Source organism: Martes martes (assembly GCF_963455335.1).
Source record: "Martes martes genome assembly, chromosome: 6".
Lineage (NCBI taxonomy): Eukaryota > Metazoa > Chordata > Mammalia > Carnivora > Mustelidae > Martes > Martes martes.
In genome coordinates, this window is record NC_137893.1 from 5,456,510 (window position 1) to 5,471,171 (window position 14,662).

At 38.8% G+C, this 14,662-nt stretch overlaps 1 protein-coding gene across 1 annotated transcript in view; it reads right to left on the minus strand.

Annotated features, from left to right (window-relative positions):
- PACRG (parkin coregulated) overlaps window positions 1-14,662 on the minus strand; it is a gene marked incomplete at both ends in the record, with an annotated part of 515,268 nt that overhangs the window by 188,622 nt on the left and 311,984 nt on the right. The window contains one exon of the mRNA XM_080805667.1: window positions 7,616-7,765. Coding sequence (XP_080661793.1) covers window positions 7,616-7,765 — 150 coding nt within the window. The remainder of the gene's footprint in view (window positions 1-7,615; window positions 7,766-14,662) is intronic.

Consider the following 14,662-nt stretch of genomic DNA (forward strand, 5'->3'; position numbering starts at 1 on the left):
CAAACTGAAAGCAGTGTCTGTCTCAGAAAAAGGTTGGGATTTCAATAGTCCATTAGGGCGTGTTGGTTTTGGAGAACCTCTAGTTTCAGCCTTTTGATTGGATAAATATTTCAACTCTCTCCTGAAATGAGAGGAATCCAGAGAAGGAGCTAAAACTATCTCACGAGGGGAAGAAGAGTGGAAACGTGGAAGTTTCCCTCTGATGGGATACTTCTGCCAGTGGAAACAAATTTTGCACTGTGTTTCTGACGGCCGGCATATAAAAAAGATATCAATTCTTAAAAATTTACATTGTATCTGATCACGTTACCAAATTGCCATACGAATTCCAATTGATTTCACTTAGTTTTCTTGGAAGGACCGGAAACCACAGCTTTCCCCACAACCCCTGAGTCAGGCAACAGATGTGACATTTACCTACGGCCTGCCGATTTGCAAAGCAACTTCACCCACGTTCCACCTCACCCCCATTCCACCCCCCTTCTCTTCATCTCCAGGCCACTGACAGCCCTCCAGAGCGATCCCCCGCAACCCTCTGCAGGTCAGCCAGCTCTCTCTAGGCCTCCAAACAAACTCCTTTCTTAATGAAGGCCATGGAGGCACAGAATAGTTACATAACCCATCAAAGGTCACACAGCTGTTAACTCAAGCGAGGGTTCAAAACCAGGAAACCGGATGCCAGAGACTTTGCTCTTACAGACCGTCCCGTTTCTGGTTTTTCCCCTTTTTGTTCTACCTGTCCTTGCCCACAAGGTGAACCCCAACTTACTGGTCCAAACACCGTTCAAGCACACAGTGGCCTAGCCCCCTTGCCCAGCTGGTTGGACGGGTGCAGGTGAGGCAGTCCCCTACCCGGAGTCGGGCTCTGGGGCCCTCTGGAAGGCTGGAGGCAGCGGCGCCCTTGGGGGATTCTGGGGCAGCCGGGGCACCACCCCAAGCCGAGGAGGCATTTGCTTCCCCTCTTTGCTTAGTTTGCAGCATCACTGAAGGGAAACAAAATCAGTTCCTTGCCATCTCCTCTGCTCACGCTCACTTAGATCCCTTTCCTGTCTTAATCCAACAAGCCCATCCTGCTGAACGGAGAAGGAGAACTTGCTGTTGTGGAAAGCGGGAGTCTGCTTTCAATTATTACAGTGAGAGTGAAAGGCACACGAAACCTCTAGCTTTGCTTGTCAAGGATGGGATTTTATCTCCACGTACGCTGGGGGAGAGTTAGCCAAGGCTGTCCTGGGTTGAACACTGTCCTTTCCGGAACCTCTATATTTGACCTTACTTGAAAATAGGGTCCTTGTGATGTGATTTGTTGAAAGGAGGTCGTCCTGGGGTAGGCCGGGCCCTTCACGCAATCCTTACAAGGACCGGTGTGCTCTTCTGAAGAGAAGAGACACAGAGACACACAGCGAGGAGCGTCACGTGCGGACGGAGGCACTCATTGGAGTGGTGCACCTCCAAGCCAGCCCAAGGACTGCCAGGTACCCCAGGAGCAAGGAGACAGGCGTTGGTTCATCCCTACAGACTTGGCGAGCGTGGCCCTACTGACACCAGAACCGTGACACAATTACTTTCTGTTGTTGAAGCCTCCCAGTTTTGGGAAATGTCTTACAGTAGCCATAAGAAACTAATACACAGCCTTCAGAACTGGATTCTGGTCTCGTTGGGTCATCGCCCTGCCTGTTCATGTGTTTCTGGATACAGAGACACAACTTGGAGAATAATTTTTCCCTCTTGGCAGATGCAACCAGAGTGGTCTACAGAGAAGACACGGGACAGGTTCCGAGGCAATTTCTAATATGTGCCCCACCCCCCATACGGACTTCTTTTCTTACAAGTGAATGTGTTTGAAAAACTTGAATGAAGCAGCCTGAAAAGGAAATTGACTCAGTGAGCATTTGTAGATTTCCAAATGGTACAGACATCTTACAGGCTGACCACATGTGGAGTGCCGCATCGAGGGCAGACTTTTCTCAGGATACTCTGTGTCCTGGCGCTGTTCTCAGACTACTGCAGAATCATCAGTGTTTGCAGATCTGTGGGTCCTCCCTCCCCACCCCCTGAGGTTTTGGAAGCTGTGCTTATAAAGAACACTTGGAAGAAGAGACCTTAATCTTGGAGAAATTACGATTGAGAGGGAAGGAAAGTCTTACATAATTTTTCAAAGTCCTGCTATTTGGGAAAGGGATTTGACACTGTTCCGTGTGGTTTGGATTAAACAGGTAAATCAGAATGTTAGCCATAAGTTCTAACTTAGTGTAGGACGTGCCTTTCTTTTGGAAGCAGAATGGGTTACCTCATGAAATAGTGAAGCTACTTATTTAGGACAGGACTGAATAAACAAGTAGTGGGCAGGAAGACTGGGTTACGGTATGAATCCCAAACACTTGCAAAGCACCTAATTCTTCTAGGCATGCCACAGTCTGCACAGGAGAAAGAAAACCCAACATAAACGTTTTGACCTTGTAGAACTCATGGTGGGATACGGTAGTTCAGTAAATTGGAGACAGGTGCAGACCAAAGGGTCCCTATGCGTATCTGCCAGCTTTGTTATGATCCTAGGATTCTCTTTAGGGCAACTAGTTAAATCTGAGCAGAGGAAGAACTCAAAGGCGATGAGATAAACACAAGATCGTCGTTCTGCATCTACCGTTCAGGAATGGAGGAGGTAGTTCTAATAGGTACCTTAGTAAACTTAAGACACTCAAGTGTCTTCACATCTAATAAACCTAAAGATTTCAAAGAAACTTTGAAGTAAATTTCTAAAATATAAGTCATCCTCGAAATTGGTCAGAATCCCATAGGGGAATAAAACTTAATTCCAAAATTAAAATTAAAGCTCTGAGAAATAACCTTTATACAAGTCAATTAGGAGATAAAAAACTACAGACTTTTTTGTCACACAATCAGCTCCCAAAAATTCATCAGCATTTTAAAGGACCATTGAGAATGGGTCCCATTGGGCTCTCAGAAACATCTGGGAGAGTTTGAATCAGGTTGAAGAACACTTAGGTTTTCATTAGAAGTGTTTTAAAAGACTACCAGCAGAAAACAATTGTTTCTAGTTTCTTCAAACTACTTAAACTTCAGGGTCAAAGACTTGGTACAAATACTCTGAAATTTTACAAATTTAATGCATTCTCATATCTACATGTTTTGATGTGTCTGAACTTGAGTTGCAGTTTTTAAATCCTTTCTTCATCATCTTTTATTAATCTCTAGTGGCATACATCCTAGAACTATCCTAGGAAAACCTACACACAAAGGGGCCATGTTTGATTTCCACAACCACATAAACAAACGTTATTTCATTACTCTATTTCCACATGTTCCATGACATAAACTTATGGTGCTATTAGAATCGCTGATGCCTGGAGTCTCTGAGCTGTTTTAGGACTACTGGTGCCGCTGGAGACAAAGGAACCAAAATTAGGATTGCCTCCAGAAAGCAGGGTGATTGGAGAGCTCTAATCTGCTGGCAGAGCCCCATATTTTAGCTATAAATGTTTTAATGCCGTTTATTGTTTCATGCCTCTCAATGCAATACACTGCCCCATTAATTTTGTAGTTTCATCTCTGGAAGCAATAAATTGAACATTCCTATTGTCTTAATTTTCTGTAACCTTTAATAACATTTGTGAAAGTATACAGGAAAGAAGAAATTGCTACTTCTTCCTTCTCTTTCAGCTCAAAGCAGGGACTGGAAAGACAACATGGTTTAGATATCCACAACTCATTGTTCAGAATTAAGGAAAACAAGCTTAAACTTAGATAGTACTTTGGATCTTCCAAAGAGGGTAGTGATCCAGGTGTCCCTTTCTGGTCACACTCAGGCTTCTCTTTTTAAAATATGACTTTCTCTAAAACATCACATGTTCCAGCTTAAAGGTTATGCCAGGAAGAGACGGACTTGAAAACCTGTTATCTTTGAATGAATCCCGGAGTCCTTAACTTATTTGGTCACCCACCTGGCATTTGGCAGTCGGAGGCGAGATGAGTCCTCATCCAAGATGAGGCAAAGGGATCACCCCCGTTGGAAAACCAGGAGTCTATACTGTACTCACAGGCTCACAGAAGGGCCAAGCAGAAGAGTTACCCAACAGGGGGCCCAACACATTCAATCATCTACTCATGTTGTGATATAATAATTTATATAGCATTGCAATATCTGTATAGAACATCATAGTATTACATGTCTATAATATGGTACATGTATATCATGTCGTATGATAGTGATGGCCATCTCACTGACCACCCGGTCAACCAGGATGTACACAAGGAACCTATAGGACACATTATCTTCAACTGTCACATCAACCCTACAAAAAAGATGTTCTTATATGTTGTATAAATGATTTAGAAAAATTTAAAAGCCATGTAAAGTCAGAGAAGCCACAAGACTTGCATCTTCTGACTCTAGATATTACCCCATCCAAGTCATAGCTTTCCTCTTAGACTTCTGTTGTTTTTATAACTTTTAAAATGTAGCCTAATCAAACCCTGTAAAAAAATTATGCATAAAGAGAAACGCAAAGCCACTCTTAACTCCCAGGACAGGAATCCTCTTGTGGGGCTTGCTGTAAGTTTGAATACCTATAGAAGTGTAGATTGGGCCATCGATCAGTGCTGCTACACACTTCCTGCTCCCGCCTGCCCCTCTTTGGCTCCCTTTGGTCCCCCGAGAAGACTCAAAGTCCAGGGCGCCTTGGAGTCTGTGCCTGCTTCACTGTTTGTCCAGTCCTTATCTCTTCAGCCCCACTGCTCATTTCCCACAAAGTCCATTTGACATTAAAATTGGACAGAAATTGCAGAAAAGGAGCAGGCTGTGGAATGAAGCTAAAGCTTGCACTTGGAGGGAACACTGACAGAGGACAAGGTCATTACATTTGAAGGACTAGTCTCTCATTCATTCTTTCTTTCCGGCATTTATCTCTCGTCTCATTCTAAACAAATATTTTGTGGTGGGAATTAAAAGAAATGTTTTAATCTGAATTTAACAGGACCTTGACTTATGTGAAAGTTAAGCAGGGAAAACATAGAAATGTGTGGAATTCTTTTAAATATGCTGAAATTAAGGATGAATTTTTTCGAATGTTATATGCTATAAATTTCTAATATAATTTTCTTTATAAATATGACTATTCTAAAGACATGTGCTCAGATAAATAAGTATATATGGTCTGTGAATATAAATATCTATAATTATAAAATAGGATTTATTAAGCTGCTGCTAAAGTTATTTCTATAGTAAAAGTACTATTATAATTGGAAATCCTGTGTTATATGCTTCTTTTGGTAGAACTGGACCTATGGCAACATAGCCACTTTGAAGAATAGTTTTACGTTTTATAGCTAGAATGCTCCAATTTTGTAATATGACCCTCTGGATATCCAGCTTACTGCATTCTGGCATTGTACTGACAGGTTTCTAAGAGAAGTAGAAAATAAAGCTGAAGCTAATATTTTTCCCCCTCAAATGTCAGAAAGATATTAAGCAGAAAAATAGCTGAATGTAGAATTCCTCGTGCATGCATTTTGAAATGTTCCAAAATAATTAACCTTGTTTGGGACCAATTAAGACTAGGGTATAAACTATAAATTCCCACATTGATAAAATCTAAATAGGGATATAGTCCTAGAGCCAATTACTTCTTTTGTTAAGCATGTGAACATCTGTGAGTTAAAGAATTAAATCAAAAGTATGAGAAAGTTGTAGAAACCAATTGCTTTTGTTGAACGATCCAGTGATTTATCTCTCTGTGGTGGCTAAACTGACTCTTCTTTGCAGGTTTCCTTGAAGATGAGGGAGATTCTAATTGTCTTTTGAACATCACTGTTTTTCTTCTTTTGTATAATACAAAATTGCTTAGATTTAAGCTGGAGATTCTACCGTGGGACACTGAAAGCATGAGCCCAGGGTGGTAGGAGCCACTGCTCGTACTCAAGGGAGGGAGGGGGGACGTGTGCGAGAGCTCATGGTTCATGATGGTCAAGCACAGAAGCACAGGTTTATATGTAAGAATTCCAGAAAGACAGCTTTTACGGTGAAAAGACAGACATGGCAATGGTACATTTACTTTCCACGAGGATTATTGAGGAGACCCTTGCTAATCACACACTTGGAAAATGTTAGCTACAACTGAGACTTTCTGGGGGTGGCTGCTCCTTAATTCTTCCATTTTTAAAGTAACTCCCTCTGTCATCTATTTCTGTCATCTTCCTCTCTGCCATCTCTGTCTCTCTCCAGTTAACTGGAGTCTAGACAGAATGAGCGAACTGAGGGCTTCTTTAATGAGCCATATTTGAACAATGTGCACACATAGAGTCATTCTATAGCCCCATGGATATTTGATGCTGCTATACAGTAAAAATAGGAAGTCTGCATACAAGAATTCTTGAACAAGTATTTTCCATAAAGTAGAAATGCTGTTACTAAATCTGTCAGCTTATTAGATCATAGGAGATTCACTTAATAACGCCCAGTTTGGGGTTTCCTGAAACTTGTCTCAATGTCCACATTAGGTCTCCTGCCATTCAAGTATTTTGGATGGATATTAACTCACTCTATCATGAGCATTCCTAAGCTTCCATAACTCCAGGTGAAGTCCTTTTTACTAAATACATTTAATATTAAGTATATAACTAGGTCCTGCTGTTGAAAGAAGCTAAAGACTTTTTGAGGATTCCATGATTTTCTGAACAGTCTGCCTAATTAACCAGACTTTTAATAGCAATTTCTGAATTAAAAAATAGTGATTCCAAACAAAGGAGTTGTATGTGGCAGAACACTCGGGTTTTTTGTTTGATTTTTTTTCTTGTATGTAAATGAGCAGATCGTGTCACACACACACAAAATTCATGCAGTGTCCCACTGAACTGATAACTTATTTACATGACTGTCAGGAATTAACTTCAAATGTTGACTTACGCTGTGTGTATGAGAAGTATGGAAATTCAAAGTTAGCAACATAAAAGAAAATTAGAATCACACCTTTTCAAGAGGAATAAAAGGAAAATGACACTCCCAATAAGCAAATATACATCCATTGCCTGCCAGAGACCACCACAACTTGCTAGTACCTTTGTTAGGGTAAAGCAGATTCAGCTGAGCTCACTAGTACTTCCAGAGCTTATAGAATAATTAAAACAAATACATGCATCAGCACATATATATATTTACAATCAGCACTCACCATCAACTAAATAGCTACAAACTATCTATTTTTCTCCTTAAAAATTCTTCTTTAACCAGTTAATAAAATTTTAGCAGTCTCTAAAGGTAGAATTACTACCAAGAGAAAGGACAAACTCAAAACCTACTAATGTATTCAAAAGACTGTTAACAAAAACTTTACAATTTAATTACTGGGAGATTACAGAACTGCTTCAACGCTTCTGTACTGAGGAAGTAAGCTGTACGTGTGAGGAGTAATAAATGAAATTGTTAATTTTACTGTTTCTCTGAGGAGTAGCAGGGAAGGGTGGGAGTTACACTATTTAGATCTCCAAATGGATCTTGGTTTATAAGCAATAATAAATCCTAAATGTATTGCGAATTAACTCTACTTCAAACCACTCCCTTTTCTTAGGGCTTAAAAGACATTTGATTCCTGGGATCACTCACCATTCATATTCTTAAAGATGTTCAGGATGGGGAGGATTTGCCGGTAATAGGGCACCAAAGCTTCACCCACCATCTCAGCTGACACAACCAGATGCTGGAGGACTTTAAGGGTGACGCAGATAACCTGTCGGTTTCGAAGGTTCAAGGCATCTTCAAGGTAGAACAAGAAACAAACCGAAAATAAAAAGCATTAATTTCTACAATGGTAAGGCAAAGCCAACTTGTAGGCCATTTAATTGAACTGTACTCAGTTAGTTGGATGAACCTTTATTTTTTTTATTTTTTATTTTTGGATGAACCTTTATTATAATAGTTTTGAATGATGCACTCTAGCGTTTAATGTTATAAGCAAGACCTTGTTTGTGCATTATTTGTTCTTCCAGCGTATGCCCATTCCCTCACCAACCCTAAGAAAGCTTCTCATCATCCTTCACAGAAGAGGCTGGTGATGGACAAGATCCGTTAGCGTCACTGGGGTGAGAGGAGCCCATGAAGGCCGACATAAAGACAAATTTCTGTGCAACAATCCTTTCCAGTTAACAACCTATGTGATCCTTAAAACCATTACCAAGAAACAAACATTTATTTGGGAAGGGAGAACTGGGTGTGGTGTGTGTGTGTAGAAACAGCGGCTGTAACAAACAACAAAGTTCCTGGTAGAAGTGAACATAAAGTGACTGTATTTAGCCTCTCAAGAAAGCAGGAAAGAAAAGCAACATTTTTAAAGCTCAGGACTTTAGAAGGAATGAACAGCAAGATACCCAAAGTGGTTTTAAAGAATAAGTCTGAACGCACAGAACAAGCTACACTGCGGAGGCAGGGTGGGAAGCGGGAAGTTATCCGGCTGTCCCCTTGCTTGCTGGGTCTGAAAGGCACCATTTGTTCCAGCAGGGGAAGCAGAGGACTAGGGACCAGGACTCTGGTAATTCGCTGTAAGAACTGGCTCACTCCCCTATGTGGTCTCAGTTTCCCCAATCATGGGAATGTATTATTTACCTTCTAAAATGACTAAAAGTTCCAACATTTAAATAGAAGGGCTATAGAAAGCATCTATCATAGAACGTCAGAAGTGGTGACAAACCGTGATGCCCCAGACTATTCTAAGAGAAAGTCAAAGGCTCTTATTTGTAAGATGTTCCATCTTCTAAAGAAAAGACTGGCTGGGATTAAACTATGTGTCATTTATGGAAAGACAAAGGGAGCCAGGCCACCAAAAGGGATGACACCATGGTCAATATATGTGATGCCATCCTGACATTATTCTTGAACTCTAGCTCACATTTTCAATAGCCAGGATCTTCCAGCACCTCAAATTCAGTGTGTTCCAAAGATAAGTTTCCTCCATAAACTTTATATTTTTCCTACATTCCCCTTAATAGTAATGATTCGACCAGATTCCCAGGCTCTGGTCAAAATTATTGAATATCTCGTGTATTTATTGCATACTCCACTGAAAGTGAAAACCAGAATGGTTGTACGGGTATAGAATCGTGAGCGTCTCAGTTGTTTATCCCTGCATGGCTGACTGGAAATTGCAGCTCGTTGCCCCCCCCAGCATCATGAGAGAATATTCTACCACATATTGCTAGCCCAGAAAGAGATCAAAATTCAAAATTCAAAGTTCAGTTCCTATTGAATACATATGGCTTTCACACCATCTTACAGTTGAAAGATCCTACATGAGACCATTTTAAGTTGAGGACCGTCTATAAACACAAACGTGATGAGTGGTGATGGCTCCGCTTTACCTCAGGGAACCAATCTGAATACAACTATGGGACTCAGTTGTACGATGGCTCATTACCACAGCATTTAGACACACTGCAGGCCAGACCAGACTCTGAAAACAATTAGAAATGGAAGGCTGTAAGTTAGCCGAAGAGTTGTAGTAATAAGTCATCCCAAAGCCAAGTGTCAGAATACCATGGGAAGGTGGGAAGGACGAAGGGCAGATGTAGCATCTCACAGACCATAGAGGGGGCTCTTTTCCTGGTTTGATCCAGTCTAAAATTCGTTTTATTTTTTCAGGTGACCAGGTACTGGCCCCGCCTCCTGACCCAGCTCAGCTTAACAAAAGAGAACTTGGGAGCCCGCAGAAATGTTGCTGTGAGGATTATGGGCAGAGACACTCTTTCAAAAACTCTACCAATGAAGCTAAACATGTTTAGGGCTCAGAACTACACAGAGCTCTGTGATAGCTGATGCACGAGTACCCATGTATGTGGAGTACCCTCATATTCCAGAAATGAAGCAAAGCACTTTACATGTATTCATTTACTTAATCCTCACTCATCAAATATTTGTTGAGAATGTGTATGTGCCAGTCACTCTTTGAGGAACTGGAGTAGGAGAGTGAAGAAGACAGATATGGCGCTCATCCCCTTGGGGCTCATCATATAGTCCGGAAGAAGATAGAGAACAAATACTACAAGTCTGATGAATATTCATAAGACTGATAGGGTAGTTAAAGAGCAAACCAAAAGGGTCACCCAGCCCAGCAGAGAGAGTAAAGAAGGCTCCCAGACACAGGACAGACTCAAGGGATGAGCAGCTGTTCCTTAGATGAAGACTATTCGAGGAGAGGGAACAGCACGCTGGAGGCCGTCTCCTCTTAGATAAGAGTCTTCCTTCTACAACGTTGACTCCAGCTCATGGGGAGAAAGTTCTACTTAGCAATGCGGGAACGAAACTCCAGATAGCACAGAAACAGTCTTCTAAATAGTTGTATCATTGTGTGGAGCCCACGTGACAATGGCAGGAAAGATTTTCATAGCCAAAGTGGCTAAAGAATACTGGCTTTTCAGTTTTCTTCTTTCAGAATATGCATACCAAAGTTTGCAATAAAACAGCCTAGATCATGCTCATTTACTACCAATGTTAGAGTATGCCATATAGAATATATTGATTTAGAGGTAAATTTTTTATATCTATGAGTAATAATGACATCAAACTTTTGTTGATTAGGTTTATGCCTGTCTGTAAAGATGATGTTTACTTGGAAATAAACTAATAATCTCTCTCACCATGGATGGTAATAACAGCCATCAGGAAATAATTACTTCATTTCACTGCAACCTTGATTGAATTAACATGTTTGTGATAAATGCTATGGGATTGACAATGACTGACAAGTAAAATGTGTGAACCATTCTTCTTAATGGCATCGGAAATGGAACTCTGAGTCCTCCTAAATGACCAGGGAATAGCTCGAAAACCTCTCCGGTCACTGTGAAATAAAGCCAGGCTATGCACTCTGAAAGCCCCTTAACTTCATCCAAGAGGGATTTTTTATATTGTCCCTTTCCACTTCAGTTCCTCTCTTTTTCTTCCTCATTCTTGAGGAATTAAGATATACCATTAGGGTGGAAGTCTTTTCGTTCTTACCATCCCAAAGGAATTAACTAAAAAAGGGAGGTTTTTTTTTTTTTGAAACAAAGTTCTTTTCCTTTGAAAAAGTATGTTAACAGATATAAAGAATATGATTCTGTAGCTTAAAAGAGCAGGAATGTGTTTATTATTGTCTTGATGGGCCTGAAAGCTATTGTCAAGACGTAAGTGAGGACTTTGAACTCAAGATTTAAGATTTTGAGAAGGGTCTAACATGAGATATCTACTGACATTATAGATCAGCCAGTGGAACATTTCTTCAGAAAAATTGGATTTCTATTGTGCTGCTTACTTCTTTCAAGTATAATCAACAAGATAGAGCTTCCAGGTATATAGAAATTGCTGAAGAATAAGGAAAAAATAATTTAAAGTCAAAGTGGTAAAACTTATTCATCTTTGATGGTCATAAGTTATATGTATGATTTTTCTCAAGCACAAAACCCATTATTGCTATAATCTTTGCAAAGTGTGAACATTTTCTACTACCAGATATGATTCACTACTTGGGAATCAGGAAAATGGAAATATTTCTACTTCTTCTTTTAAAACTGGAAACACCAAACAAAATACAAAAGCAAACAATAAAGTCTAAAAAATATTTTTGAGATATACTATAAATGTTAATATCCTTGATAAACAAATAGCTATCACATACCAATAAAAGATTGAATTTGCTAATTAAAAATGGACAAGGAATAGGAATATATAATGCACAAATTAATAAAACAAATAATTAACATTCCAGAATGTTCAGCTTTATTAGTAATCAAAATAACACTACTTTATAACTTTGAATGTCATTTAACAAAAAGTTTTTGAAAATTTAATACTCAGTGTGGACACAGGTTTGGGAAGAGAGGCACTCTCACAGATACCATATTATAAACCATCACAATCTTTCTATAGCAATATAGTAGTCCCCTCCTTATCCATGGGGGATATGTTCCAAGACCAGTAAATTCTTATATCAGTACCAAACCCCAACATATGCCTTGTTTTTTTTTCTATACATACATTCTTATCATAAAGTTTAATTTATAAGTTATTGTAATAAGTTATTTAATAAGTTATTGTAATAAGAAATTAGCAATTACAACTGATAGAGCAATTATAACAATATAGTGTAATAAAAGTTATGTGCATGTGGTCTCTCCTCGAAACATCTTACTGTGCTACACTCAGCCTTCTTGTTGTGATGAGAGAGAACAAAATGCCTATGTGATGAGATAAAGTGCGAGGACTGGTGTAGGAATTGTGACATAACATTAGGCTTCTACTGACCTTCTGACATATGCCTGGAGGAGGATCATCTGCTTCTGAATTGCAGTTGACCATGGGAGATGGAACCATGGGAAGCAAAACCATGGATGAAAGTGTGGGGGCGCTGGGTGGGGACACCACTGTATGTGTAGAGTATTTGACCCAGCAATTTTACTTCTAGGCATTTAGTCTAAAGAAGTATGCACCTGTGCAGAAAGAGTGATAGGGAAGGTTGTGATCGATAATATTATTTATAATTAGAAACAATCTAAATGTTCCAAAAACAATGGATTAAGTAAAACCAGGTGTACCTATGTAATGGAAAATTCCAAAGCTACCAAAGTCACTTAATAGAAAAATATATTTTTTTAAGTAGAAAAATGTTTAGAAGATACAGGTGAGGAAAAAGGTGGGTTCTAAAGCTATGATCTCCTTTTGTAGAATAGAATGTAAACAAAAATTTATATACTAAGCTGCTACAGCAGAGACTATCTTTTCTGTAGGCATACATACACACATATAGGATTTTATTCCAATAAGAAGGCATACTTCTTTATACTGCTTAAAAAATATTCAGCGTATTTACCTAAAAATATTATTCTTCATGATCATGACTTTACTTTGTGGAATATAGAACTCTCTCTTTATGCTTTCTCACTATTTTCTTGATTATTCTTAACCACTTATATCTTGAGACAAACTTTAAAATAATTTGGACAGCTTAAAATATATGCTTGAGACTGATAAAAATTTCAATACATTTAGAGACTGTTTGGGGGGAAATTTACATCTTTACTATGGAATCTTTCCCTTAGGAACCTGTATCTCTTCAATTTTCCTTGTCATCTTTAAGCTCCTCAGGAAAGCTATTATTTTTCATTTAGATTCTGCATAATTTGTTAGGTTTACTCAAAGGAATTTTATACTCTGATACTACTTGTCTAAAGCCATTTTATCCCAATAAGCATTCTAAAAATTCTTGATAACGTATACATAAAAACATATTATTTTATATATTTATTCACTGGCGAACTTACTTAATTCTCTTACTGGCTCTATTGTTTTTGAGAGAATTAAGTAGGTTTCTATAAATAATTATATTATCACAAACATTGTTAAATTGATCTTAACTTTCTAGTACTTATTTTAGGTCATATGTCAGAGGCCAGAATTTCTAAATTCAGTATAATACAGAAAATACAGTATAACAATGCTGAGAGTGGGTATTTTAGTTTCTGAATCATTCTTATTTATTTTGATATCTTAGATGATTATTTTTATCTTATTGTATAATATTTCATTTGACCATTTGCAAGTGTGCAATTTCATGACATGAATTACATTCACAATGCTGTGCAACCATCACCACTATCTATTTCCAGAACTTTTTCATGACCCAAAACAGCCCCTGGTAACCTCTCATCTACTTGCTGTCTCTAAGAATTTGCCTATTATAGATGTCTTCACGATGTATCTTAGGTATTTTTTAAAAGTTAAAATATTTTATAAATACTTAAGATGTTTGGCCTAATATATTAGTTAAATTGGATTGAAATGGACATACATTTTACTGGTCAAGGGGTGTTAATCATGTAATTCATTAATTTACATAGTATAATGAAGTCACAATGTGTTTTCAAACTAAATGTAGGTTTTAAAATTGTAGAAATTTTTCTCTTCCCAAGCAGAATTCAGCTGCTAAATAAATGTGATATGGCCGAGTTCTCATATTCTTGGGCAATTAAAGCATCAGAGACTTAGCTCAGCTATTACGGGCATCCAGGAAACCTCTGATAAAGGCTACAATTTTGTCTTTAGTTCATTGTTTTCCAGTAAGCGTTATGTTAAAATAAAAGCATCCATTTTTCTCTCATCCCATACAGAAAGGAACTGTCTTTATAAAAAAATGCTGATTTTCTATCAAAGCTTGTTATGAGAAGTAGTTAATTTTTACACTTTCTCAATTGACAAGAATGTATTCTGACTTTAGAACCATAGAACACAACTTAGCATTTGGTAAGTGTTTGGCTTTTCTTTCCCTTATGTACTTGGTTTTAAAGACAGATACATAATAATTTTTTTAATAAGTGGAAATATTCATTACCAAAATGTTCTCAACAATAGAGTCCCTGGCATGAAGGATGTCACACTCACAACTTTGTAGACATAAAGGAACCTGAGTAACAATGTAATCCCACACACTCCTCGCTCTTTTTGCAACCCAGTTTGGGCCTTTGCACACTTTCACCCATCACAAGCGTCTCTGAGAGTAACGAAGCGTAAAGTTACTCAAACTCTGCTTTGTCAGGAAACTGTCAGGGTTTGTCTCTTCGCACCTTGCTCCCCAGTCCCTAGACTGCCTGCTGGCTTAGTTCAGCCCAAAGAAGTGGGCCGCAGATG